Source organism: Phyllostomus hastatus, unplaced genomic scaffold, assembly GCF_019186645.2.
Source record: "Phyllostomus hastatus isolate PE091 unplaced genomic scaffold, TTU_PhHast_1.1 phas_contig_16, whole genome shotgun sequence".
NCBI lineage: Eukaryota > Metazoa > Chordata > Mammalia > Chiroptera > Phyllostomidae > Phyllostomus > Phyllostomus hastatus.
In genome coordinates this window covers 10866841-10893334 of record NW_025333643.1, presented here as the reverse complement: position 1 = coordinate 10893334, position 26494 = coordinate 10866841, and the positions used below count along the sequence as shown (strand labels likewise).

General features: G+C 46.4%; 1 protein-coding gene across 6 annotated transcripts in view; it reads right to left on the bottom strand.

Moving 5' to 3' along the window:
* CACNA1D (calcium voltage-gated channel subunit alpha1 D) overlaps positions 1–26494 on the bottom strand; it is a 325060-nt gene that overhangs the window by 67099 nt on the left and 231467 nt on the right. For 4 of the 6 annotated variants that reach the window (XM_045832502.1, XM_045832503.1, XM_045832506.1 and 1 more), the window contains exons 10-23: positions 22278–22365; positions 21876–21935; positions 20800–20826; positions 17250–17410; positions 16084–16309; positions 15760–15967; positions 13078–13198; positions 11108–11222; positions 10523–10592; positions 9636–9702; positions 8765–8915; positions 6688–6817; positions 3439–3498; positions 727–833 (exon numbers count right to left, since the gene is read on the bottom strand). In XM_045832502.1, the coding sequence (XP_045688458.1) occupies positions 727–833; positions 3439–3498; positions 6688–6817; positions 8765–8915; positions 9636–9702; positions 10523–10592; positions 11108–11222; positions 13078–13198; positions 15760–15967; positions 16084–16309; positions 17250–17410; positions 20800–20826; positions 21876–21935; positions 22278–22365 (1591 nt within the window). The remainder of the gene's footprint in view (positions 1–726; positions 834–3438; positions 3499–6687; positions 6818–8764; positions 8916–9635; positions 9703–10522; positions 10593–11107; positions 11223–13077; positions 13199–15759; positions 15968–16083; positions 16310–17249; positions 17411–20799; positions 20827–21875; positions 21936–22277; positions 22366–26494) is intronic. The other 2 variants (XM_045832505.1, XM_045832504.1) reach the window with 1 other exon arrangement.

Here is a 26494-nt window from a genome sequence, read left to right as displayed (position 1 = left end):
CATTTACCTTTAGCTCAGAGGTAGGGCTGTGTGTGTGTGTGTGTGTGTGTGTGTGTGTGTGTGTTCTCATTTAGGGGATACTGATGGTCAGCACAAAGAAGTAGCACTTAGAAGGCAGCAGGAAAGCAAGGCCACCCCTGGGTGATCCCACTGGAGCCTCTGCTCCAGACCCCTGGTTACCACAGGCAGGTAGGGTACAGCTCGGGCTATTTCCCACCAGAAATCTCAAAATGCCATAAAAAGGACCTACAGCCTTGACTGGTAGTCTCAGCCCCTTCCTAGCTGAAAATTTTAGAGGCCACGAAAAAAATAAAAAGGGTCATATATCCTGGACATCAAGGGAACCTTCACTATCCAAGCAGAAAGGGCTCCAAGAGGCCACGTGGTCTTTGCCCCTTTCACACAGATGAGGAACTGAGGCCCCAGAAGAGGATGCCCTCAAGGCCCTGGGGCCAGCTCCTGGAGGAAGCTACATTAGAACTTGGCTTTTTTCACTCTCTGTTGAAAGCAAATATCACAGAGTAATATAATCCCAAGCTAGCAATGTGCATGAAGCATGAATTATCCCACTGCTTTCTGGCATGGGTACCAATTAAGTTTTCCCAGGTAACTAAATACGATTATCAAAATGATGCCTGGCTTTATGAATCATGCTACAGTTCCTCATGTGAACCACCCTGCCCAACAGTGCTGTGTGTATGTGCATCCACACCCTAGAATACTCACTGGATCCCAAATGACACCAGAGAGACCCCAACCACCAGCATGTCCAGCAGATTGAAGTAGTTCCTGCAGAAGGCTCCTTTGTGGAGGAAAGCTCCAAAAGTCGTCATCTACAAGCAGAATCATGGCTGAATTTACTGCTTTTTCTCCCCAGAGGAAAAGAAACCTGGGCTCTTTACAAAACCTTGAGGAAAGTCTGTCTTTATTAACAAGTGTGCATTATGAAGCCAGAAATGTAAACCAAAGGGCTGCACATCTAAATCATTTGTTCAAAAATAGAAAAAGGGCAGCTCATTTGGGGAGCATTTTAAAAGAAGAGAACAATTTAGACTGTATTACAGCAACAACCAATTTAAAATATGAATAGTCATTGGCATGTCCAAAGAGCCCATCCCAGGAGAGAGTCCACATGACCCTACTTGTTAGGCAGTAAGTGCTGCCCAGACAAATTGGCTTCCCCACAAAATGCTGGTTCTGGCAGCCTACACTGTTCCAACCCAGGGGGCTAGGAAAAGCGCTGGAGTCCAGGGCTTGCTGGCTGTGTCTGCATAGAAACTGGCATTTTTCCAGGGAGGCCCCTTACTAATCCCTATGGTCTTTAGTGACACATGAACTTCAAACAGCTCTTCCAACTCCATCACTGTAGTTGTAGCAAGGTGTGGCGAGGGAGCTGCCACATCTCACCTAAGTCAGTCTCCTTGTGCTCTAGTCACATGCCATGTGTACCTGCAGCCCACTGGTCATGGCAAATGATTTTAGTGAGGAAATATCCCCCAAGTGAAAACAGCAAAATACAAAGAATTCACTGTTTACATTAAAAAAATATTAAAAAGCAGGGAAGACTCATAAGTATAGGAGAGGAGAGGCAGAGCTGAGAACTAATAAACTTGGACCACATGAAATTGCAAATACTCAGCTATTTCTGACCTACAAAAATGATACTTTCATGTGTTAGGCCAATAACCAAAAAGCCTTCCAAATCTCAAGGCCACCAGGAACCTCCATTTCAGATGTCAGATGCTTCTTGGCAAATCTCCATTTTCTGAATCCTTCTTGTTTTAGCTTATTTTCCACTCCCCAAAATACTTTCAAAATAAAGAATGACTTTGAAGATTTAAGTCACTGAGGCAAATATACAGAATTTGAAAAACAATAGGTTTTCTTTTAAGTAATCCTGTACCTCATTTGCCCCAAAGCCCAAAAGTAACTATGTTCATTTAATGACTAAGACATGTGGAAAGTAAAATATAACCTCAATTAACCAGGTTAACAGACAAAATAGAACAGACTAACTAGAACATTTCCCCATTCAATTTGAGGAAGAGAAGGAAAAATATTTAAAATTAAAGAAAAGCAGCCAGGGCTCCGGCGGAGGCCGGTGAGCGTCCCTGTGCCCCGTGCGCCCTGTGCCTTCCGCACCTGTGCTTCTCACCATGGAAACCACTGTTAGCATCTGCTCAGTGACCTGCACGGGTCTGACTCAGAACTGTCACAAATACACTGGCCTAAAGGCAGGAAAATGAAAATCAAATTTTTAGATTTTAAACAAATGTTTGGACAGCATTTGGTTGTTTAGTTGGTATTGTGTGAATGTTTTCATTACCAAGTAATAATAATAGAAAGGAAAAAAAGACCCAATTCATGAGTGATGTTAATTGAAGTTTCATTTTATATAGAAGATTTTGTAAAGAGCCCAAGTCCCACAGTTGTCTAACATATACATAAAATACATTTTCCCTCTGAGATACACATACAAAAAACTCAAAATGGTTGAAAGAAAATCATAGTTAACAGTCATCCTTTCCCAGACTGTCCCCACCAGGAGAGGATAGCTCTGACAGCTGCCCAGTACTGCCATAACCCACAACACTTAGCAGATGTGGTGGTGCTTGGCTCTCTGCATGGCTCTCTGCTTGGCTCTCTAGGCAGCTGGGTCCAGAAGGCATGAGCTTACCCAGGGTGGCCTTCCCCATCAGTCCACAAACCGCATGCAGCAATGGTACCTGTTAGTTCATGCATGGGTAGTACATTAGGGCACCCTGTCCAAAAGGTGCTTTTTGTTTGTATGATTGTGAGACCACTCATTAAAACAGATATAAAATGTCTTAACACAAAAAGATCCGAGTTATCTTGCAAATGCTGTTGGAAGAAAACAATGCTATTATTTTGCGCCACTGAAACATAATTCAATCAAAAAAATAAGAAGAGATCCATTCCCTTCGTAGGATAAATGCTTCTCCTCTGATTTTGATGCCAGGAAGAGTGGAAGAAAGTTCACAGGTTGTAATGTATCTGTTATCAGCTGATATATTTCAGAAGACATTAAAAAAAGGGCAAAACATAATTTCTAATCACTATTATGAAGCCAAAGAAACTCCTACATGCATTAAAGTTTAAAAAGAAAGAGCAAAAATGAATTGAAAAGTTTCAGGAAAAAAAAATTCTTTGGTTTAAAAAAAGTATAAGCTTGGCCACAGACAACAAAGAATAAAAACAGTCAAAAGCACTTCACACTGCTTTGCTGTGTCACATGCAGGAGAAGGCCCCTCAAACACACGGCTGCGGAACCTGCTACCTTCAAAACAATCTCACACGCAAAAATACCAGTGAAGACATAATCTGCATAACCTAGTATCTGGAAAGTAAACGAAGAATTGAAACTATTATTGCTACAGCTGTATTAGAGTATGTGAAGATCAACAAAAAGACCATTACCTTTAACACGATCTCAATAGTAAAGATGGCTGTGAAAACATAGTCAAAGTAACCCAGTATCTGAAAGGTACAACAATAAAATGAGAAAAAGGCATATGGACAACAGCCATACACCCATGGGTAGACTCCCACATGCACACAGGGACCCTCCCTGGGTAGGCCTGCCACTCCGCAGGTAAGTGTGGAGATGCTCATTAATGCCCCACCTGGGCCAATGACAGCTCATCTTCAGGACCAATGTAGAACACTTGGAAATACTTACCTGCCTTAACAGCTCATGCTAACTTGCTCTTCAGTCTCATGTCTGAGACAGAGACTCATTTCTAAAAGTGCTTTATTAATAACCTTTTCTCATCACAGCACCACACTGACAAATTACTTGTGGCACCAGATAAATTAGAGTCTTACACACATTTTGCATTTTTAACTGCATTTTTGGCTGAATGAAAAATGCTGCCATCCAGCTGAGCTTTAGATTTGTGGAGAAATGTAAATAATGCTATAAGGGCCATTAAGTGGGCCAGAAGCTTCCATATGTTCCCTTCAATTCCAGCCCATTTAATCAGGGAGTAAATACCCTTCCCACACCAATGTGTGGGGCTAGTTAAGTCCTCAAGAAGAGTTTCACTTATCACCTTGCTCTGCATCTAATGCTGCTCTCTCCCAATACTGTTTTTTTTTTAACCTCACTGGGCCCACTCAAAGGACAGATGACCTGGTTTTTTAATTATCAGTCCAAACTACTTTGTCAGTATTCCTGAAAATACCATGTACTCCCCAACCAAGCAAGACCTGCTTGCACCTTCTGGGGTCTCTGCCTTAACTCAGAGCCATGGGGGCAGGAGCGGGGGCAGGTAGGCTCCAGCAAGAAGTCTGACCACCATGCAACTATGGCTGCTCACAGGGAACCTCAGCCACAAAGAAAGCAGCTGGGACTGCCTACAGAAGAAGGCATCTTGGCTACTTATTGTCATGACAATTGTGCTCTGAGGTTTGAAAGAACTGAAGAGATCAGAGCTGCAAGGGACTCGGGTAATCATCCAGTCCACTCCTTTCATTTAACAGATGAGGGTCCTGGGAAGGGGCTATGGGATGCCTACTCAGGCCACAGGGCCAGTCGTGGCACTGCTGAGCAAGGAGCTAGGCCTGTGCACTGCTGGTCAAGAGCCACAGGCCCTGATGTTTAAGTATGGTGTCCACACCAGAGGAGTCTTTTTTATGCTCTGTTACAATAAGATGAAGCTCTCTGCTTCAAAGGCTAGCTCTCCTCAGCTTAAGTTTAAGTTCTATTTTCAGAGAGTATTCATTATCCAGACTGCTTTCATTTTTCAATTGGTAGATTTTGCTGGAACTTGTCTGTGTATCTGTGTTTCTGGCCACGCAATGCAAAGCACTGCCAGTACACTACAGGCCTCTGGCCCCTCCTCATTTCCTCCATGGTCACAGCAGGACTGTTCCTGTTGAAAGTACCTGGGTGGCCAAGAAAGACACTGCTGCCCAAAAGCCAACAGCTCAGCCTGGTGCTAGGGTCAATGCTCTTAGAGTTACTCAGCCTCCATTCTCTTTCTCACTAATAACTCAGATAAGGTTAAAAAAATATTGCAAGGTTGCAATTACATGAGATCCCTAAAACAGTCAAAAACCCATAGCTAGAAAGTGGAATGGAGGTGGCCAGGGCTGGGGGAGGGGGAAATGAGGAGTTGTTAATGGCTGCAAAATTTCAGTCATACAAGATGACCGGGTTCTGGGGATCTACTGTACAACATAGTGCCCATCACTATGAATAGTGGGTTGCACACTTAAATATTTGTTGAAAGAATAGATTTCACATTAAGTGTTCCTACCACAATAAAAAAAAAATTGTAGAATTTTAAAAGCAATACACATACACATATGTACACCTATTTAAAAACAGTAATAACATTCTTGGGAAGAGCAGCAGGAGAATAAATTAATGGGGAAGTAATTACAATAAAAAATAAGAACTTAAGGGTCCAATATAAGTTAACTCTTTGGCAATCTGTGTTCTAGACTAGCTCTTGACCTCATCTGTTATGTGATTATATTTTTGCCTTGTGTCTCATTTTTATGATGGGACTCAGTGACACCCAGGTCTTTGTTCCATTTGAATGCAGAGATTAAGACAGGCTCATGGCCTTCATCTTTACATCTCCCCAACATGTGCCTTGGAGGAATGTTCTTTATCTTCGTGTCTGAGTGTGTGTTCTATCAGTCTGATAGGTTGGGTTTGCCAAGCTTCAAGCCAAGAGCCTGGAAATGGAAAGACACAGCACAAGGGTTGGGTTGTCACAACCGAAATCCTGGGGCACTGATTTGGTGACTTGTCTTAAATCTCTAAAATCTCAAGAGGCGACAGAGGCACAACCCAGGCAAAGCAGCAACACCTGATAGCCTCACACACTGGTGGGCTGCCCTTTCCTGGGAAGGTTTCTCAGTACTACGCTACAGTGTCAGGGCCGAGAGGGAACTGGCTACTGGTCTTCCAAAGCTGTCTCACTTTGGGACTGTTCTCAGTGCTGGATCAGCTGACCTGCTGAGATGTAACTTCTCAGGCAAGAACCAGTCTGAGTAGCATTCTGTCCAGCATGGATGCCATGCAAGGGTGCTACCCTACATTGTGAAACTGATTAATGGAAAACTTAACCCTCTACTCATTTTCTTCATTAAATCACTTCCTGCCCCACCATAGTTCTTCCTCTCCGAGGAACCACTCAACTCTACAGCCCATCAACTCCCTAACTTGTATTTTCCTAGCAGTAGAATCAGGTAGCTTTGCAAATTTCCATCCATATAGAAGTCTTCCTATCCAGCCTAAGTAAGAGCTCCTGGGCATAAATCATACCTGGTTTCAGTTTTACTTTCTGTCCTGCTGGGTGCTTCCACTAGGCAGAAATCTCAACATAAGTATGGATCAGAATTTGACCAGGGGAGAAAAGAGGGACCAAAATGTTAGCAGCAAGGGAGGAGGAGGAAGAGACGTAAGGTCCCTGAATACACAAAAGTTACTGCCGAGTATTTAAAATGAAGTTTAAAATACATGATTCATGGAAGGTTTGTCCCAATGAAACAAAACCCCACTGGTACTTAGAACATAAAACGCCTACTGGTGAATGAGATGCCTGCTCTAGCTGTTAGCCTCTTGGGCTGCTGGAGGCCCTGCCTGGATGACAAGAGGCCAGTTCTTACCCCAAGGGAGCCCCACCCTGCTGTCCTCACTCGGTGGCTTACAATGTTCCGGAAGGAGTGGCTGCGGATGGGGTCCTCAGCGGCGAGGGACGCGCTGCTCAGCATGATGAAGACGAGGATGAGGTTGGTGAAGATGTGGTGGTTGATGAGCTTGTGGCAGCCCACACGGATCCTGTGGGGGACACCAGCGCATGGACACAGCCCCAGGCAGCACCCACAGCATGCTGGGACAGGTCCAGCCGAGGACAGCTATCACTGTGCTGCCCAGGCCCCACCCAGAAAACCAGTAAGACCTGTCCATCAGCCCCTCGAAACTACTGGACGGCAGATCCTGAGGGCCCTCGGTGCCACAGCTCAGTGTGGGAGTGCCGCAGACACCATTCATTGTGTCTATAAGTGCGGGGATTATCACCCATTTAAAGGAGAGGAAACGGAGGCTTAAGCATGTGAGAGAACTTCCTTAATAAGGACCAGGGGCAGATTTCCAACCCAGAGCTGACTGTGACATTTCTTTCCCAACCTGGGAAGGAGACTGAGGTCAGAGCTCCTCATTGCAGCTGCTCACAAAGCATGGGAGCTATCCCTTTCCTGTACTGCAGCTGGGCTTACGAAATACAACTGCAGGAAGGGAGGCTTGGCTAATGTTCTGTTATGTGGAGATTGAGTCACAGCACCGTATCACTATTAATTTTTTGGAGTTGACCCATAATGAACACTCCTGAGAAAGTGAAGAGGTACCCCATCACACAAGATCTCACAAGGACTCACCATACCATGTGTAGAGTCCTGTGGTACTGTGAGCACCCCCAGGCTGGCCCTCAGGATGGCTCTGTGGGCCATCAGACCCCTCTCCTGCCACCCCTGATGTCCTGGGGGCTACTTAGTGCCTGACTACCCTTAACCTCAATATTTGACTTTAGCTTTCAAAGATTTTTTTTGGGGGGGGCCTATAGAATACATATAGGTTTTCCTTTAAAAAGATCTTTTTCAGTTTCAAAACTGGAGTCAGCTTTAAAGGAAAGTGACTCCTTGCTTCAAATCCTCCCTTTTGGGGCTGCTTAAGGCTGGGGTGTGCCCCCGAGAAGGCTTGCAAGCTGAGAGCAACTGAGTCTGGGGAAGGCCTCCCAGAGCTGAGGGCAGGAGTGCTCACACTCCAGGGGGACATTGATCCATTCATTCGATACAGTAGACACAGTGAGCTGTAGGTGTCAGTAACATCAGCTGTATTTTTTTAAGGGACTCCCGAATTCTCAACAGTGATGACCTGCACAAACTACCACTAAATCCTCAAGTCTCTAAGGACCACAGGTTGCCTTGCTTCCCACCTGTGCCTCCCTGGGGCCTTGAATCATAGAGTTCCTTTCTGACAGCCAAGAACTACTTCTGCAATTCTAGAAACCTCTCCTCCAGGAGTTATTTATTCCCTCTGGCATTTCACTCTACCCCAGATGATTTAAAACCTAGAAACCAGCTAGTAAATAAGTGTGTTCCCTTTGCAGTACTTGAGAGTAATTGCCATGCTCCTGGTGAGCACCTTATCATTTTAACATGAGAAATGCTATTTTAAGCAGGATATCATCAAGCTGAATTGACTAGCTCAACCTATAAAATATCATTGAGCATATTATTTATTGCCATAAGACTCAACAGGGAAAAGCGATCAACTATAATACATCTCAGGATGAAGATGCCGGGCAGAAGTCAGTCCCCTCAAATCATCTTAGCAGAAGACCCACTTGTGAAGAAAAGGTCCTCTGGATGGGAAACACTTCACTGGTGACCGCACATGGAACCCCAGAGCCATGGGCTCTCATGGAGCAGCAGCTACTTCGCCACTGCTGACCCCAGGGCAGAGGCTAAGGGGAGGGGAATCTGGAATGGGCTCTTCCCAGAACCTAGCCACACCCCCGCAGCCCCTACATCCAGGACAGAAAGGCTAGGAAGAGATGAGCAGAGGACAAGGGCAAGGCTGTGGCAGAGGAGGTGTTAGGGCCGGAAGGGGTGGGGTGTCCTCTGATGTTAGGTGCAGAAGGGGGCTGCCCCATCCCTCGCCGTCATCACGCAGTGTATGGTCAGAGGTGAGACACAGCAGTGAAGGGAATAGAATGGGGGTATTTACGGGTTGGTCTTGCTAAGAATGAAGAAAGCACTTCCTTCAGGAATGGGCACGATTTTCTCTTTCATGTTCAACTCCGAGATTCTGCGAGGACGGGGGCCAGCGGGAACCTCAGGCTCATCCTCCTCCTCCTCTTCCTCTTCCTCTTCATCTACTTTAAATGAGACATTTTTTTATAGGCATGACACAAAGGCTGCATTTGGGTTTTAATTATTCTCAATTTCACAAGAAAATTTAGCTTACACTTACTTTAACAACATCTATCAGCTTACATGAATCAAAACCTTTTAGAATAGGGACTATGTGGTAGGGAGGCAGAGGACTGAGAATCTTGCTTGTATGGTGAGTGTGTGTAGTTGTGGGAATGAGGTCCCCAGCAGATGAAGATCTGAACACAGTTGGAAAAAAAAAAGGGGCAGCACTGGGATTCTCATTGCCATCCCCAGACACCCTGCTGTGTCCCTAGTAACCTCCTTGTTCAGCTTCAGTCTGAAACACTGTGTGGGGCTTTGAGCCACACATGATCAGTCCCCCAGGCCCCACAGTCCCTCTATATCAGCCAACAAAGGCACCGGTCAAATGTGAAAATGTCAGATGAGTAGTTATAACTGGTTGCCTCCTAGAGAGATTTCCCAGCAAAGGCTGGCCTTTTCCTGATCCACCTACACTTTCTCCCACCACCTGGAATTTGGATTACGTAAGCTGCCTGTGACCAAGAGAAAAAGCAGGTGACTGGACTCAGTGACCTCAGCAGCCCACCCAGAATGTGCGCCAGCTAGGCTGGCCAGCCACAGACTCAGCCACTGAACACAGAGTAGTGGCAAAGCCACGTCACTCGTGAGCTGAGAGCCTGTCTCCAGCCCCGCCACCATACCTGGCACATCGCAAGGTGGGTAGGGGTCCTTGTCCTCATCCTCTTCTCGGTAGTCATCAATTGTAACCTAGGATGACACAGAGTTCTTGGGAGGAGGGGGGATTCTGACTACAATGCATGTTAGAGGGCCGTGGTGAGGACTCAGCCCTGCCACTCAGCACGGGGCAGAGGAACTCTCTTCCACATGTGCACGGTACGTGAGTGAGTGTGCAGGGGCAGCAGGTGCCCCACACGGCGGCTCTGCGGGAGACGGAGGTCTGAGGGCAGATGAAGAGCACACTGGTCTGACCCCTCCCAGCCACAGTCCAGCACCCAGCACTGCCACGCACTGAAGGCTGCTGCCTCACTTCTAGACAGAGAGCTCCACACAGGCAGGGGCCTTGCTGGTCTGGTTCACTCTCAGTCCCCAGTATCTGACACGTGGTAACCACACAACAAGTGTTTACTGACTCAGTGAACAAACAACCAAAAATGAATGAAAAATTCAGAGCTGCTATACACGGGATGAAGTTTGATAGTATAACCCTGAGCACACAGACCCTGACCCTGCAATCTCCTCTGGAGACAGATATCTATTAACAATTCTTGATTCAAATCCTGAGAAGACACTAACCTAGGCCAGGTCTGACCACACAAGTCCAGTAAGGGACAAGTAAGTGATCAGACCAGTCAAATATTTAACATAGTGGTTCTCTGGTAAAATAGTGGCTAACAACCAGCTAAGTGCCTGAATTCACTCAGAACCCCAGGGAAGGCAGCGAGAACAGCACACCACAGCCACACCCTGAAACAACACACCGGACACCTTCATGCAGAAAGGGTGCTTTTTGGTGACAGCAACAGAATCACCTGAAATGAAAAGGGGAGCAGTGTTTCGGATCACACACCTTGTTGTCACTGTTGGCTATCTGATTGACTTCCGGCTTGTTGTTCTTTTTATTTTCCAGGCTTTCTTTTCTGCAGAGTAGAGAACAGGACACAAGAAACCAAGTAACTATATTTCTGTGAATAAAATTGCTAATCAGGATTCTGAATCAAGAGTGGCCTGATAAAGGACAGAATTTAATTGGAAACAACCTGAACAGCAAGAACATAGCACAACCCACATTGCAGCTTCTGTTCATTCAGTGCACTGGTTTATTACATGGATCATCTTATTAAAATTTTCATCCAAAAGCTAATCAGCATTGAATGCATCATTTATTTTATGATGCCAAAATTAACTGCAGTGACTCTTTAAGCATGGGGGTGGGTGACTCCCACTCTTAGCTCTGCAATGAGAGCCAAGGGACTGGGTTCTGCCCCAGATTCCATCCTTTTGGGTCAGCCCCACGTGGCCACCCACGGTCACCACCAAGCAGCAACAGAGGGCTGCAGCTGCTGCGGGGTCTTTGAGGCTCTGCCAGGCCTCACCTGCAGCTGGCTCCCCGGGCAGCCCCCTCAGCAAACACCTTAGCTGAAAGTGGGGTTACCTGGCAATCTTCTTCCTTTCCTTTTCTTCAGCTTCCTCTTTCTGAGCAGTATTCAGACTTTCAGCATCAGCCAAATTGTCTACAGCAATGGCCAAGAAGACATTCAGTAGGATATCTAATTGGGACATTTTAAGGGCATAACACCTGCTTAAAGCATGGTCAGCAACAGCAACATCACCCCCAGCACCTCCCCACATTCTGTGAGGCTGATGACGTGACTGAGTGTTCCCTAGTGCTATATTCATCTGGCAAAGCCAGAGGACCAGATACCTGTTTTCTTAAACAAACAAACAAACAAACAAACAAAAAAAACCTAGAAAACTGTGGAAGACAGTCTGGAAAGAAGCAAAATTAAGATTTGTTAAAATCCATGAAAATCTATGTGTGCTTGCACATAGCAAAAGACAATCTACAACATAAACATGGAGTTTTCAATGCGTTTTGCATTTTCTCTTTGTGCATTTTGTTTCTTTTAAAACACACTCATCCACCTACAACATGTTTATTTGGGGCATGTTTTCTAAAATAGACCCCTTAAAGGCTACACATTATGTAAATGATGATCCCATCACTCAAAGCAGTCTCAGCCTTTCTCACATAAAACAGCCTTCAGAGTGTGCACACACCGTGCGTGTGCACCGTACGCACCGGCTGCAGCGGGCCTGCCCACTGGTGCCGGGCCATTCTTCTGAATAGGCCCACTGTGGTGAAGTCTTTGACTGCTGTGGTTGAATTGTATGTTTTCAAATAGTGAAAAGTTAAGCATTTGAGCAAGTTGTAAGGTTTTAGGCTTTTACAACAGTGTTGTATGTGTGGTTTCCATGAATGACTGAAAAAAAAATTTCTGAACACGGTTCCCAAATCAGAAGATGCCTGTTTCTTATTCACCAGCAGTTAAGTCCATTTTCAGGAAGCAGAGGGATCAGAGGACAGAGTGGAGATGACTCCCTTCTCTGACTAATGCTTCTCTGGGGCTGAGGCCCAGACCTGTGTGTGCGGGAGCCCAGGCCCTGAGACAGGAGAGGAGCACCACTGCACTGCCCCATGGGCCCTGTGCAACCTGAAACCTCAGGTGGGTTGCTGTAAACAAACATAACCTCACAAGGGACCGATGATGAGACAGCTCCCAGGGGATTCCACACTTGACTAATCTGTTCATGTCTTTAAGGGGACAGAAACATGAATGAATTATATTCCAACTTTCAAACCACCTTTGAGATGCTAGACTATTTTTTAAACAGGGCCTCCACAAGTCTGAGGTGGTATTCATGTGTCTGTATAATAGCTCTTCCACCAAACATTTATTGAGGGGCTCCGTGTGCCAGGTCTTGGGCTAGGCAGGGAGGACAGAGAGATACAGCAGACACAAGCAATGGTTATGGGTTATAAAAGTTCTAACCAAGATAAAGAGAGATCTGAGTTTCCAGAAGTCCAGGATTAGAGAGTACTTCTTGGCAGTGAAAAGGAATAAACAAGTTGAAGAAAAGTTCCACTGCATAATACAGCAACAAGCCAATGGATATTCGACTTTCAAAAATGTGCAGATCAGCAAAGCAAAATTAGGTTCAGGGGCACTTAGGTCCATCCACTGAAGGTGGGTCCCTACAAAGACATAAATATGCCCCAGCCTCCCAAGGATGATGGCATGGAGAGCCACCTGGCTTCACCCTAAGCTATCCCCATGGGACCTGTACAGGTGCTATGACACCAGGCTGGGCGACCACACCGCAGAGGCAGTCCCTGCCCTGTCTCAGGATCCTTGCCCACGCCTGCTGTCACTCCTCAGAGCCTAACTGGGACTCTGCCTCCACTATGCTCTCCCAGCAACTGTGAAGGAGAGCTGACTGAAAAGGTAAGGGCACCCACCTCCCCATCACAACAGCTGCTACCACCCCGATGGGGAGATCCGGAGAGGGAGCAACAAAACACGACAGGGACAACAACACAGCCCTGGTCAGCTTGAAGGATACAGTTCCCACAAATGAAGAGGATAATGAAGTAGATGCAGACGATCATTCCTGAAGATGATGGGCCCCCGTACGCCATAATGCCATCATACATCACAGCATTCCAATCTTCGCCTGTCAGAATCTGAGAAGCCAAAACTTAGATCAGCCGGCAGGTGGACCCACAAGGCCCAGGTGTTCTCCCAGAGCTCCAGGTGGCTGCCTAAATCTGGTTTAAACTGCCTTTCAGAGTCCAGTTTGCACTGAGCAAATCCACCTGTTATCCCCCAGAGATTTCAAAACATTATTTTTAAATTAAACAAATGGATGAGTTAATCATTCCAGTGAAAATAACGTACATGTAAGGCCTATGTGCTCTTGGAGGACGCCCCAGCCCAGTTTTAGTCCCCTCCCCAGAGAGCATGCTGTTGGGATGGCCCTCTTCAGGGCCTTTATCTGCAGACTTAAACATGCATTTACACACTCAGAGGAAATAGGCAGTTGGTGTCTTCTCTGATTTATTAGACATAAAGGATATCATACTATATAAATTTTTTTGCTCTTTTCCCCCCTCAACAATATACTCTGAAGAACCTCTGTGTCAGTAGCTTCATTTCATTCTTTTTAACTGCTGCCTAGTATTCTACATATTGTAGTTAACCAACTGTGGAAATGGAGAATTATATCTATGAATTTTTACAAGCAGGGAATTCTCTAATTATCTTATGCAAATTTCAAGCTACCTCATGAGTAGATACTAATAACTACCTAAATTTCAAATATAATCTTTTCTACTGTACTTGATAATTCCATCCATTATGAAATAGAATCAGATGAACATTAACAGCAATGTCAAAATACACTACCTTCCAGAAAAAGAGACAGCGAGAGAGATAGGAGAGAGCATTCTCCTTTATCGTCTATCTGGACCAGATACTTTAAAAATTAAAACTGTTGTGGCTCAAAACCAAGCAGAAAAATGAGCAAATGACTTGAAAGGATAAAGCAAGTCACAGAAAAGGAACTATACATGGCTCTTTATCACATGAAAAGATATTCAGGTTTACTCCTGATAAAATACGAATTAAAACAGCAAGATTGCATTTCCACTGATCAGACAGGCAACCACCGGAAAAGGAGCGAGGCAATGGGCAGGCTCCACACTCCATCCCCGGAGGATGAATGAGTGCGCCCTCAAGGAGAACACTGGGGTGAGGGCATCGGAGTTGGAAATGGACACACACCTTTAAACCAGCAGAATTCATCCTACAGATTTACTCACACGTGTGTCCCTGTATGTTCAAAGTCACCCACTGAGGCAAGGCCAGACACAACACAGTATTTATCAGCAGGAGGCTAGCTCCATGAATCATGGCACATCCAAACCACAGAATTTATGCAGCAGAGGAAAGGAGGTAACAACCTTTTACCGAACAATAAGGAAGGCTTTAAAGGACATTTTAAGTGGTAAAAAATAAGATGGAAACAGCATGTAGAGTGAACTACCATCTGTGTACATTCATCTGTAAGCAGGTTAACTGATTATATCTCAGAGTACACAAGAAGCTATTTAATGGTGGTTGCTTCCCAGAAGGGGAATTGGTGGGCGGGTGGGAGGGGCACTTGTTACTTTATATCCTCTTGTAACATTTGAATTTTGTGCCATGTACATATATTACAAAACCACCACCACACAGGTTTCTCTGAAGGAAATCAGAAAAATAAATGACTTAATCAGTGGCCCAAAATCAAGTGTAATTCAAAAAATCTCAAAAAATTTTAAAAATTAAGTATAATTTTGTCAGAGCCTATAGCACTGATAGATATTTCATTTACCTCAAAATGACTAAGTGGGAAAGAATCTTAGAGATCCTTCCCTGTGGCCTTTTGTTTTGTTTTGTATTGTTTTCTTTCAGAAAAGGAAAGTGACTTTCCAGGGCCAGAGCTGAGCACCGAGAGAGCCCCCTGGGCCCTCAATACCCACTGCCCCCGCCCCCCCCCCTGCACTGGCCTGGCCACCCCCCCAGGGGGCCCCGAAGCTCCCTGACTCGGAGTGTGAAAAACCACAAGGGCAGATGGGGCTTTAAACTTATCTGCCAGGCCCTGTGCACAGAAGGGCTCTAGCTCACAACACAGGAAGATGCAGAGGGGGTTTAGAACAACTCAGCCGAGGGCCAGAAGGGGTGGAGAGGCTGCTATCCTGTCTCACACTGTCACTTCCTTTGCAGCCTCACTGCCCACAAGGGCCCCGGAAGCACCGACACCTCAGAGTCTGTGTCCTCCTTACATCACACGTGGGAGGGCAACAACGGGGCAGAGGCCGTCACAGCTCTCTCATCACCCTGATTCCTCACGTCACAGAAGCATTAGGGCTTTAGAATTCACTTCTTTGCGTACATCTGTTATAGCCCGGATTACAAAACTTGCCCACGATCAAAGCTTAGCACAGAACCAGAAAAGGATTTCAGAGCCTATCTCACAGAAACCTCAGAGCCAGTGGGCTGACGAAAACATTAAACCGCACATCATGTAGACAGCTGGATTAAGATGCAAAAGAAATGGCTTAAATGGCACAAAACTTGTCAGAGCATTATTGGGGCAGAGGTTACTAATGAAAATGGAATCATTCTGTCTCCCTGAGTTGTGGACAGACAAGAAGGCGTCTGCTTACGTGCTTCTCAGGGAGAGGCAGACGGGAGGGCTCACCTGGAACACTGTTAGAAGGGCTTGAGGGAAATTGTCAAAGGTGCTCCGCTTGGTCTGCGTCTCGTCGAAATTAAACTTGCCACCAAACAGCTGCATCCCGAGCAAGGAGAAGATGATGATGAAGAGGAAAAGCAGAAGCAACAGTGAAGCGATGGACTTCATGGAGTTTAACAAGGATGCCACCAAATTGCTCAGGGATGTCCAGTGCCTGCAAGTCAAGATGAGGGTGTAACCCCGGAACGCAGAACTTCACCTGACCAGGGATGTGGCTCACCACCACCTCATGTTCAGGAAACACCTGCAGCAACATACATATGTCCTCACCTGGTCACTTTGAAAATGCGTAAGAGGCGCACACAGCGAAACACAGAGATCCCCAGGGGAGACATGATCTCCAGTTCCACCAAGATCGTTTCCGTAATTCCGCCACACACCACGAAGCAATCAAACCGATTAAAAAGAGAGACGAAGTATGCCTGGAGGCCCAAGCTGTACATCTTGACCAGCATCTCGCAGGTGAACAGAGCCAGGAGGACTTTGTTCGCGATATCTGGAAAGACAAAGAGGTTCCTGTCCTTGGGATCTCATGGTGGCAGTGGCTCAGGCTCCGCTTCTTCCCCACTACCAGTCAGCCCCTGCCGGAAATGCCCAAGCACCTCTGCCCCCTCTCTGCCAATGCTTCCATTACAGAAACGTGGCACTAACACATGTGGTCTGCCTGTCTGCCAGGTTCTAGTCCTGCTGCCGCTACTACCCTGGACGTGGGACTCTGCAGAGAGTCCTTGGTGTCTCCGGGCCTCTGTTTCACTGATTCTAAAACAGGGAGGGGCAGTTTACCACATAATCTCTGATGCTTTCTCCATTTAGTCCATCATGTTATATTTTGTTTCCATCAGTCACAAAAGATCTGTCCAGTCTTGTTTACAGCACCACAACATAAGAAGCAGTTGCCTATCAAGGTCATTTCTATCAGCAGAAAATACCTCCCAGCAGGCTGGAGAGTTGGACAGAAACAGATTTGACTTGATTGTAAAACAGGGCTTCTCAATGGCTCAAAACTGTCACATTCAGAAAGGGCTGTCTTTGGGGACAAAAACCACACCCCATTGCTGGGACAGTCAAGACAAGGGAACAATCACCACTTGCCAAGAACAAGGGGAAATAAAGCTTCCTTTTAGTGGGGTAAGGGAGAGGGAGAAGCGATGGAGGTCCCTTCCAACTGGAAGATTCCTGGACCCTACGTGGTCACGGGGTGAAGACAAGGAGATGCCCTGGTGCTCGTCAGCTCCAAGGTGCTTCCTTCACCACACACAGCCTGCACCTCCATGCCAGGGGCACCCTGTGCTTGCACAGTCCACTGTCTTCCAAGTGAATGCACACTAGAAATGTTCCTGCACCCTGTCACACATCAAGCAGGCGAGACTGAAGTGCAATTGACAGCCTCAAGGATCCCTCATTAGGGTAAAAAATTGAACAGCCCCTGCTTGTACCTTGAATCTGCGTCAACCAGTCGGGCTGGTTGTAGTGCTCAGAGGAAATGGTTAGGGTGTTGAGAAACACCAGGACAATAACCAGCCAGTAGAACGTGACAGACTTCACGGCAGCCCTACATCTTCTGCGACTGAATCGGTTCCAGCGACGCCAGCGCCGGCTGAAAGAGAGGCAGACGTTACTCTCCGAATGTCAGACAGAGCCTTGTGTGTCCAATCAGCTTCACTGGGAAATTGTCTCCCACCCCAGGAGGCCCGGTATGGGAGGCCCAGACTGGAGCAGGGGTGTGGGAAGGAAAGACAAGAAAAAAATGGCAGAGAAATGAACAGACCTCAGAATACAAATTACGTTGATCTTAAAATACAACTTTTTAAAGTATTATATCTTGATTTGATCATGCTATCAGTTTCCTTACTATGGCTTCAGAGAACTCCACAAGCTGTCACAGAGAGTCCTCAAGCCAGTTAGAAAATCTAGATATTCCAAACCCATGTGCAGATGCAAAGCTGAGCTATCATGCATATGCAGTTCACATCCCCCCATATGGTACATGGATCTGTTGGTGCACAGAGCCACTTAGCTTGTCATTACATCTCTCGCAGCCTCTCAATCATCATACAAAATTTATCAGGCATTGGAGTGCTCCAGAACCAGTTTTCCTTTTAGGGAAACTTTCAGTCCTTTCTTAAATCTGGGAGATTTCTCTGGAGCCTGGCAGAGCTGCCGAAGCTGGGTAGGACATGAGTCTTCATACTGAGTCACCAGGTGCCCTTTCTCACTAGTGATGTTCAAAATATACCTTTAGGAGAAGAGCCAATATTGAATCGTGTTTTCATGCAAATAAAATGAGCTGAGCCAAACAGACAAGTAGCATGTCCTTTACTGCCTTTCAGTTCCAGTTTGTAATGAGGGAAAGTATTCTCTCCCTTATCCTGTCTCTCTGTGGAAACACCCCTGCCCCAGGACTGTGTGGTGAAGCGGGCTGTGCTCGTGGCGCCTGAGTCGGAGGACTCTCCAGGCTGTGTCCAGGCAGCAGCTGTGGCTGACTCAGCTGCACTGCCAAGTTAAACACACTGAAACCCGGGGACCAGGCAAAGAAAGCATTGTGCTAACTCTTCAGCAAGACTTAGAACTAACAAGGTACATTTTGTTACTGCTCTTGCTGTATGGTTTACAGTGGTAACAGCAGCTGAAAACAAGATGCCCAGCAAAGGAAAGTTCTACAGAGGACACTAAAGACTGTCCCCTCTAGGCTGGATTCTTTCAAATAATTCAGCACACACTAGCAAGGTGGATACTAGCCTGAGTAAGATCCAGCCTTGGTGGGTCTCTGCTGCAGTGACCAGTCATAGGTGTCTCCCACCAATGTGACAATAAGGTTACCTTATTGCCACATCCCTGAAATCCTGCAGCACTCCCCATCTTGACCCCCACTGGGTGCTGAGTGCCCAGGCTCTGTGCCAGGCACTGTGCATATGGAGATGAAGAAGACACGGTCCCATGGCCCCTATCCAAAGCATGCAGGGTCATAAATTATAAATCCGTACCAAGCGCTATTCCCAAAGCACCAGATACAGGAGCAAAGAGAAGGGAGCTGCTAGTGCTCTTTGTTAAGAGTCAGGATGCCTTCTCTGAAGAACCGAGATCTGCACTGACCCTCCACAGTTCAGCAGGAGTTCGCAGGGGGCAGAGGGAAGGGCACTGGGCTCAGGGGAGACTGCAGGACTAAGGCGACTTAGGTGAGAAGAAATAGTGTGTTTGAAAATGTGTGTGTTTGTCTTAAAACAGAGCAGTGGGGAGCAAGAAGGCACTACCAAAAGACAAGGCCAGATGGTGAGCCAGGGGTCAAATTATGGAGGAATTAACATGCCCTCTGACAACAGGGAGTCATGGAAGGGCTTTTAAACTTATGTTTAAAGTCTGGTTTATTGAGATATAATTTATAGATATCAAAATTTACTCTTTTTAGATATACTGTTTGTAACCACCACCACAGTTAAGATTTAGACTATTTCCATCACTCCAAGTGTTCCTTCCTGGTCCTTTGGGGTCAAATCAGTCTCCTCACCCCAAACCGTGACAACTATTGATCTGGGGTTTTGTTGGTTGGCTGGTTGATCCTATTGTTTTGCTTTATCAGCCTGTCCTGTAAATAGGCAGCCTGTCCTGTCTATACAATATACTTTGTGAGACTGGCTTCTTTCACTTAGCAAAAATTCTTTTCAGATTCATTTGTGCTGTCACTTCTATCAGTTTTCCTTCTTATTGATGAGCATTTTTCCACCATACGGATGAACTATAACTTCTCTAACCAGTCACCATTTGACAGACATTTGAGTTATTTACAGTTTTGGCAATTGTAAATACAGCTGCCATAAATATAAAAATTTTTGTGTAGGCATGTATCTTCATTTCCCTGACATAAATCTTAGAAATGGGATTACTGGGTCATAAGGTAAATATATGTTCAACTTTATAAGAAACTGCCAACTTGTTTTAAAAATGTCTGTCATTTGACAAGTGGAAGTACATGAGAATTCCCACTGATCTACAGTCTTGTCAGAACTAAGTATTGTCAGACTTTTAAATTTGACCCATAGGTGTAAAGAAATTTTCTAATAGGTATGTAGTGGTATCTCACTGTGATTGTAATTTGCATTTTCCTAATGACCAATGGTCATTTCATGTGCTTATTCTCCATCCATCTCTCTTCTTTGATAGCATGCCTCTTAAAATCTATTTTCCATTTTATGTTGGGTTGCTTTCTTATTATATACACTATTCTTTATATATTATTCTTTCCATATACAAAGTACTAGTCCTTTATCAAATGTGTTTTACAAATATTTTTTCTTCCAGTCTAGAACTTACCTTTTTTATTTTCTATTGAAGAGCAAGAGTTTTCATTTTGATGAAGTCTAATTTATCATTTTTTTTTCTGTTATGGCTGGTGCTTTGAGTGTTCTAGCCAAGAAAATCTTTGCCTAACCCAAGGCCTCAAAGATTTTTCTCCTGTTTTCTTCTAGAATGTTTACAGTTTTAGGTTTCACATTTAGTTCTATGTTCAAATTAAATTTTATATATAGTGGTAAAATGTTTTTAATTTAAAAAGAACATTTATATGGAAAACCACACAAATCATAGGTATATAATTCAATGAGTTTTTACCAACTGGCCATGTAAACCACAGCCAGGGCAAGAAACAGAACATTACTAGCACCTCAGAAAATGTCCTGAACCTCCTTCTATGAGAAACCTTTAGGCAGAAAATTGACAAGACATATTATTCCTAGAGAAACACCTCCAGGAGGGAATATGAAGGGCTGGTTAGTGGTGAGAAATTATTCACTGCTGCATCTTTGCTCTGGGGCAAGATCTCTGGCATCTACTAACTATGCTGCTCTCCTAGACAGGAGCTTAATGTTTACCAGGCAGATGGATCTTTTATCTGAATACTGTTCTCCATGGAGCAACTCCATGTAAAATTCAGAAGTTAAAGGTAACAAACCAACACACCTGCTTACGTAAAAATAGAAAGAAGATACTGACCTGAGCTTAGATTTTGAGATGGCTTGACTGAAAGACAAAAAGAATATCATTCGTGTTAGGAAGGCTTGAGCATACTCTCCCCACCGACCCCCACCCATCATGTCAGCTGAGATAAAGGAAAAGCCATGCACAGAAGCAGGACTCAGCACCCCCAGTTCCTGCAGCAGGCCAGCTGGGGTATTTGCAGAGCAGGAATAAGATGCTGCCTGTCCAGGCAGGCCAGGCGGAGCACCCCCTGGGGCCCCAGAAAGAAGAGGCTCTTAGCTAGATGCCCTGAGCAGCCATGGCACAGGCAGTGATGCCAGGGGTCCTTCTCCCCTGCCCCCACCCACGTTCCCCAAACTGAAATCAGCAGGGCCTCTCCTGCCTGCAACCAGACACACAGCTCAACAGCAGCATATGCTGCTGCTGCTGTGGCTAATGAAGCACTGGACCAGGAGTCCTGGCTCCGCTGTTCACTAACTGTGTGAGTTTGGGCAAGCAGCATATCTTTTGGGGCCTCTGTGTTCTCATCTGTAAAATGGGGAAGATAAACCCATTTCCTGCCTGCTTCAAAATATTGTACGGAGGGCAGAGCAAGAGAAAGACAGCAAATGCACTTTGCAAACTGTTGAATATCCTGCCTACAACACATCATTTTTATGCACCTCTATGAAGGAGATCAAATTCTCTTAAAAATGACACCTATATTTTGCAGAGATAAGACCTAAAAGATGCCACATGGAAGCAAACAAAACAAAACTGCATGGATGCCCCCCCAACCCAAGCAGGCACATTTCACCCTGCTAGTCCCCCACTGCAGCAGTCCAAATCCTCCAGGAAAGAAGCCAATGGGGGTTAACGGGATGGCACCCTCCACTATTAGAAAAGGGTGGTGCAAGGCTCCCAAGAAAAAGTGCTGCGAGCAGAGGTGGGCAGGGTCTTGCCATCCAGCTGCTGTGCATGAGGTTGGGAGAACCCATGCACGAAGGGAAACTTAAATATGTAGCACATTCTAGTCAGCCACTCTGCCATACAAGCTCTTCTTCTAAGCACTGACACCAACACCAGACTTGGAGAAGAACTGGTCCATTTACCCCCACCGCCGACACCCAGAGGGCCCAGCCTCGGCCGCGCCTCTTCTTTTCCACCAGCACCTAGTGGACACAGTGGGACGGTGGGTTACCTGGCACCCTGTGCAGCAGGCTGCACTTCAGCAGGACTGCTGCTCTGGAGGAAGAGGGATGGGAGGGGCTGGGGGTAGAAAAGGGACCAAGAGGGTAGAAAAGGGACCAAGGGGTACAGACCCCTCTCAGGGGTCTGGGGAAGGAGCGACTAATTCTGCTCTGGCATTAGGAGAGACCATGGAAGATGGAAACTTGGGAGAGTCCCCCAAACACTCGCCCCTTTTGCCCCTGAGGATGTGGCCCCCGAACTCCATTTGCTTCTCTAAGATGACTACAGCAGAAGCCTAGAGGGCAGGCAGCTTCCACACTCACCAGAGACTTCCACAGCAGCCTTGGTTCTCGCCTTCACCACTTACGTTCTCTGTGTTCACGGACTCCGTCTCGCTGGTCGGCATGCTGGCTGTGGGGAGAAGGAAACCCTTCAGGTGGGGCCCTGGAGGCGCTGCGTACCCAGGAGCGGGGTGGATACAAGACACAAGGCAGACCCTCTGGGGACCTGGGAGAAGGGTGATGAAGGGCCCTCAGGAGCTTGACCAGCAAAAGGAAGTGCTGAGAAGTCAGGCACCTCCACCGTAGGGAAGCCTCTGATTTCCTAATCTGCCCAAAAAGCCCAGAGTCCCCACCAGGAGCAAATTCTGTCCCTCCAGATATTTCCCAAGAAAAGCAACCTAGGGACGAAACAATCCTGTCACTGCGCCTGGTACCAGCTCGTTCTCTTGGCTTCCAGGTTTGCACTGCGCGGCCACCAAGACACTTCAGGTACAGCTACATCTTTGCTTGCCCCAGCGGGTGTACTAGAACATCTGTGAATAGACCAATACTTCACGAATAAAGTCTTATTTTAAATATATTGAAGGAGAGGAGGAATTGTGGATGGAGAAGTGCATGAAAGTACCAAGCACAAAATCTTTTTTAAAATTTAAGAACTCTAACCACCTTTAGATAGTTTATATGATGTCTAAGTTCTGCTGAGCTTGTGAAGCCAGCATACAGAGGCTCTCACCAAAGAACCAGGACTAGAGCACTAGGAAGTAGAGCCTGTGGGTAGGAGGTTCCCCCCACCCAGTGGTCAGAGGGGAAAGCTGACTGTGGTCCCAGTGCAGCCAGGGTCTCGGGGCATGTCTCCCTCCTGCACAGCAGGGTCCTGAGCTGGAGAAGTGGAGGAAATGTGGAAATGCAACCACTAAATTGTCAGGAGGCCCAGGGACACCCCAGGGACACAATCTGGCACCTCAGTGTTTTTTCCCATCCACTTGATTAACTCCATAAACATCACGAGTGAGTGCTGGAGACCAGGTGGTGACGGAGGTGCGGGGCACAGACAGGCTCAGCACTGCCCCTGCCCTGGAGAGCCCATGGGAGAGGCAAGCCCCCAGTGGATTTCAATTAACTGTGAAATGCAGAAATACAGACCCCTCTCAGGGGTCTGGGCAAGGAGCGACTAATTCTGCTCTGGTGTTAGGAGAGACCATGGAAGATGTAAACTTGGGAGAGTCACCCAAACACATGCTCCGCTTTTTCCTCATGCTTAATTTCAAACTGGAAGTGTCTTTATAGACCTTACAGCGTCAGTAAGAAGGCCTTCCCCCTGTGGCCTCTTTCCACATGGCTCCTCTGAGCAAGGATGACTCGGTTTCATCCACAAACACTGGTGGTGGCACCTGAGCGCTATGGTGGAGACTGTGGTCAGCCCAGGCACAGAGGGCAAAGAGCTGTGTCAGTGGGCTCTGTGTGCACAGCCACCAGTCTGCTGACCCTGTTCTGGTGACAGGCGTGGTGGCGCGGTGTGAATGACTCCCCTTGGGTCGGGGGACCTGACTCAAAGGGCCCAGAGGTCTAAGAAGTATCTTTTCTGAAGGCAACAGAGAAGATGACTTTTCTTTTGTGAGCACCCCATAAACTGGGCCTGCCTGGGTGGGAGTCTCAGCAGGAACATTTAGGCAAAGGTTTCAAAGGAAAGGCCCAATGAGCAGAATCACAGACCCACATCACACAACTGGTATTCTCGCAGAATAACTTTCTCTTCCTTAGTTAGGTCAAAAAAACCCACTACACACTTTGATTCACTTTTTCACAAATCCATGCAAAAAAAAAAAAGAGAGAGAGAGAGACAAAAATAAACCAAGAAGACCAATAGTCCAATCATGGAAAAACATTTAGCAGAAAGCTCTGTGAAAAGAAACACACGCACAAAGATGCTCCTGCAATCCTCTTCTACATGGCTGTTTCAAGCCTTGGCTTCAGAAGAAAGACTAAAAAGTTGTAAAATTCAACAAAGTTCATTGTTATAGGTTTTTCCCATGGGGTCAGCCTTCTTTTCAAGAACAGGATGAAGAAAATCACAGTGGGAGACCCTTATAAATATGACCACGAGCCATCTCTGTGGAATGTTTTCCTTGGTGGCCTAAGAGGGCAGAAGCTGAGAGTGGGGGGTGGGGTCCTCAGGCCCCAGTCAGGTCCTGACTCTGCATGGGACAGAGTCCCCCCTCTCTCCAGGCTTTAGTGTCCTGGTCTGCTAACTCCACACTCTTAAGGGTCCTTCCATCTCTAACAGTTAACTACTTCATGGTTCTACTATTAATCATGTCATAACTTTAGTTATTATTTTGAAAAGAGCAAACTTCTGAACAAGCTAAATCTGTATGGCTTTTTATCCCCTGGGGCCATGCCCCATGATGAGAGCGATACAGTTGCAGCGTTTGGTTCCTAAGCTTCATTTTTCAAACAACACGACTGAAACAGATTGAAGTACAAACTGCCCGTGCAGGTGGAGGAGACATCGCATGGCACTTCTGGCTGTGTGCCAGCTATTAGTGACTGAAACGTACTAGCTGCTCTCTAGACTAAATGAGGGAAAAGATGAGAAATAAAGCCAAAATCCCCAAACAGCAACAACAAGAGACATGGTGTGGCACGCATCAGGGCTGTGCTGTCGGAGAAAGGTTCTCTGGCCTTCCCAGCTGATGCCGGCCCCTCCTTCAGGTGGGGCAGGGTGGTGGCTGAGTGTGGGCTCTCAGGTTGCCCAGATCTAAGTTTAACTTCACGTTGGTCAGTGGGCTTCTCCAAGGCCCCATATTCCCACCTGTAAAATGGGGAGTACCTACATCTCAGGGCTGCTGGCAGAACTAAATGAGATAAAACACAGTGAGGGTCACACCACAGTGGGTCACCCCAAACAAGCCCACAGCATCAGGCAATCAGTGAGGCTCATGAATAGTAACTCTATCATCTTGCAAAGCTCTCACAGAGCTCTCTGGATACAAAGCAATATTCCCTGGATGGTCTAAATCCAGTGTCGCTCCCCCCAGCCACATGCATTACTGCACAGAGGCATCTGGTGTGACAGTGTTCCACACTTCCGACTCACTCTTGCTTTGTATCTCTCCCATCCAACACTGAGTTACTTCTGTCTACCTTAGCCTGTTGTGGGGACAGCAATTTTTTTTGTTATACTTGCTTGACACCTACAGAGCCACAGACCCATAATAAATAAATCTACTCCAGAATGATGTTGCCAGAGAGAGTGGGGAGGAGAGGGAAAGGGGAGTGACTATGCTAGAATTTGGTGACTCCATTTGGTCCTGGAAATGGACCTTGACCCAGCCTCTAAATCCAAGCAGAGGAACCGAACTCTGATGGGGACCCTACAGCCTTTCTGTCCACTCCAGCCTCTCCGCCCGTGGCAGGACAGCGTTTCCTTTTCCAAAATCATAGAGAACATCAGGCCGGGTGGGCATAAGCAAGGAGCTCGTGTGTCCATTAAAACATTTCACCCTTCACTTGCACTGAATATTCATTTCTTTAATGTTAATAAATTGATACAAGTTTTACTTCACTTAGCCCCATACAATCTCATCTACATTTTTAAAAATGAAGACAGGAGAATCACAGATGGTTAAGACTGGAATGGATTTCTGAGGTTCCATGAACAAACTCTGTGATTTCACAGATGGGAGAACTAGCTGGCCAGCCGTGGGACACAAGCTCAGACACGAGGAAGCTCTCCTGCTCCCTCCTCGGCATCCTTCCCAGCAAGCCACACCCTCCCTGTGGCTTTGGCTCATAGGTGATATACTGGTATACATTTTGGTATTGGTGTATGTTGGTGTACACGGTGGTACATATTTAAAACTCCACAAATCGAAAAGCCCCAAAAGCCAAGCAAGCCTCTAATCCATCGGCATCGACTTGCTGACCTAATGACATTTATGAACCCTGAGGAATGTGACATACAGCCTGACCACTTACCGAAGGTCAGGCCAGCAAACGTGAATAGTGCGAAATTCAAGCTGACACTGAGACTTTGTAAAAATCAAAACAAAGAATTATAGAGACCCAAGTAAATAAACCCATGGGCAAATCACTGGAACACATGCCCTTTCCCCCAAACCAACTGCCCTCTGTCCCCTTCAGCAGGGATCCAGTGTTAATTGCTGACAAATGGCCAGACCCATCAGGATGCCAGCAGAGACCCCTCTGACCCCACTGTGCCAGCCGCCTGCACCAGACCCTTCTGCAGAAGCAAGCCC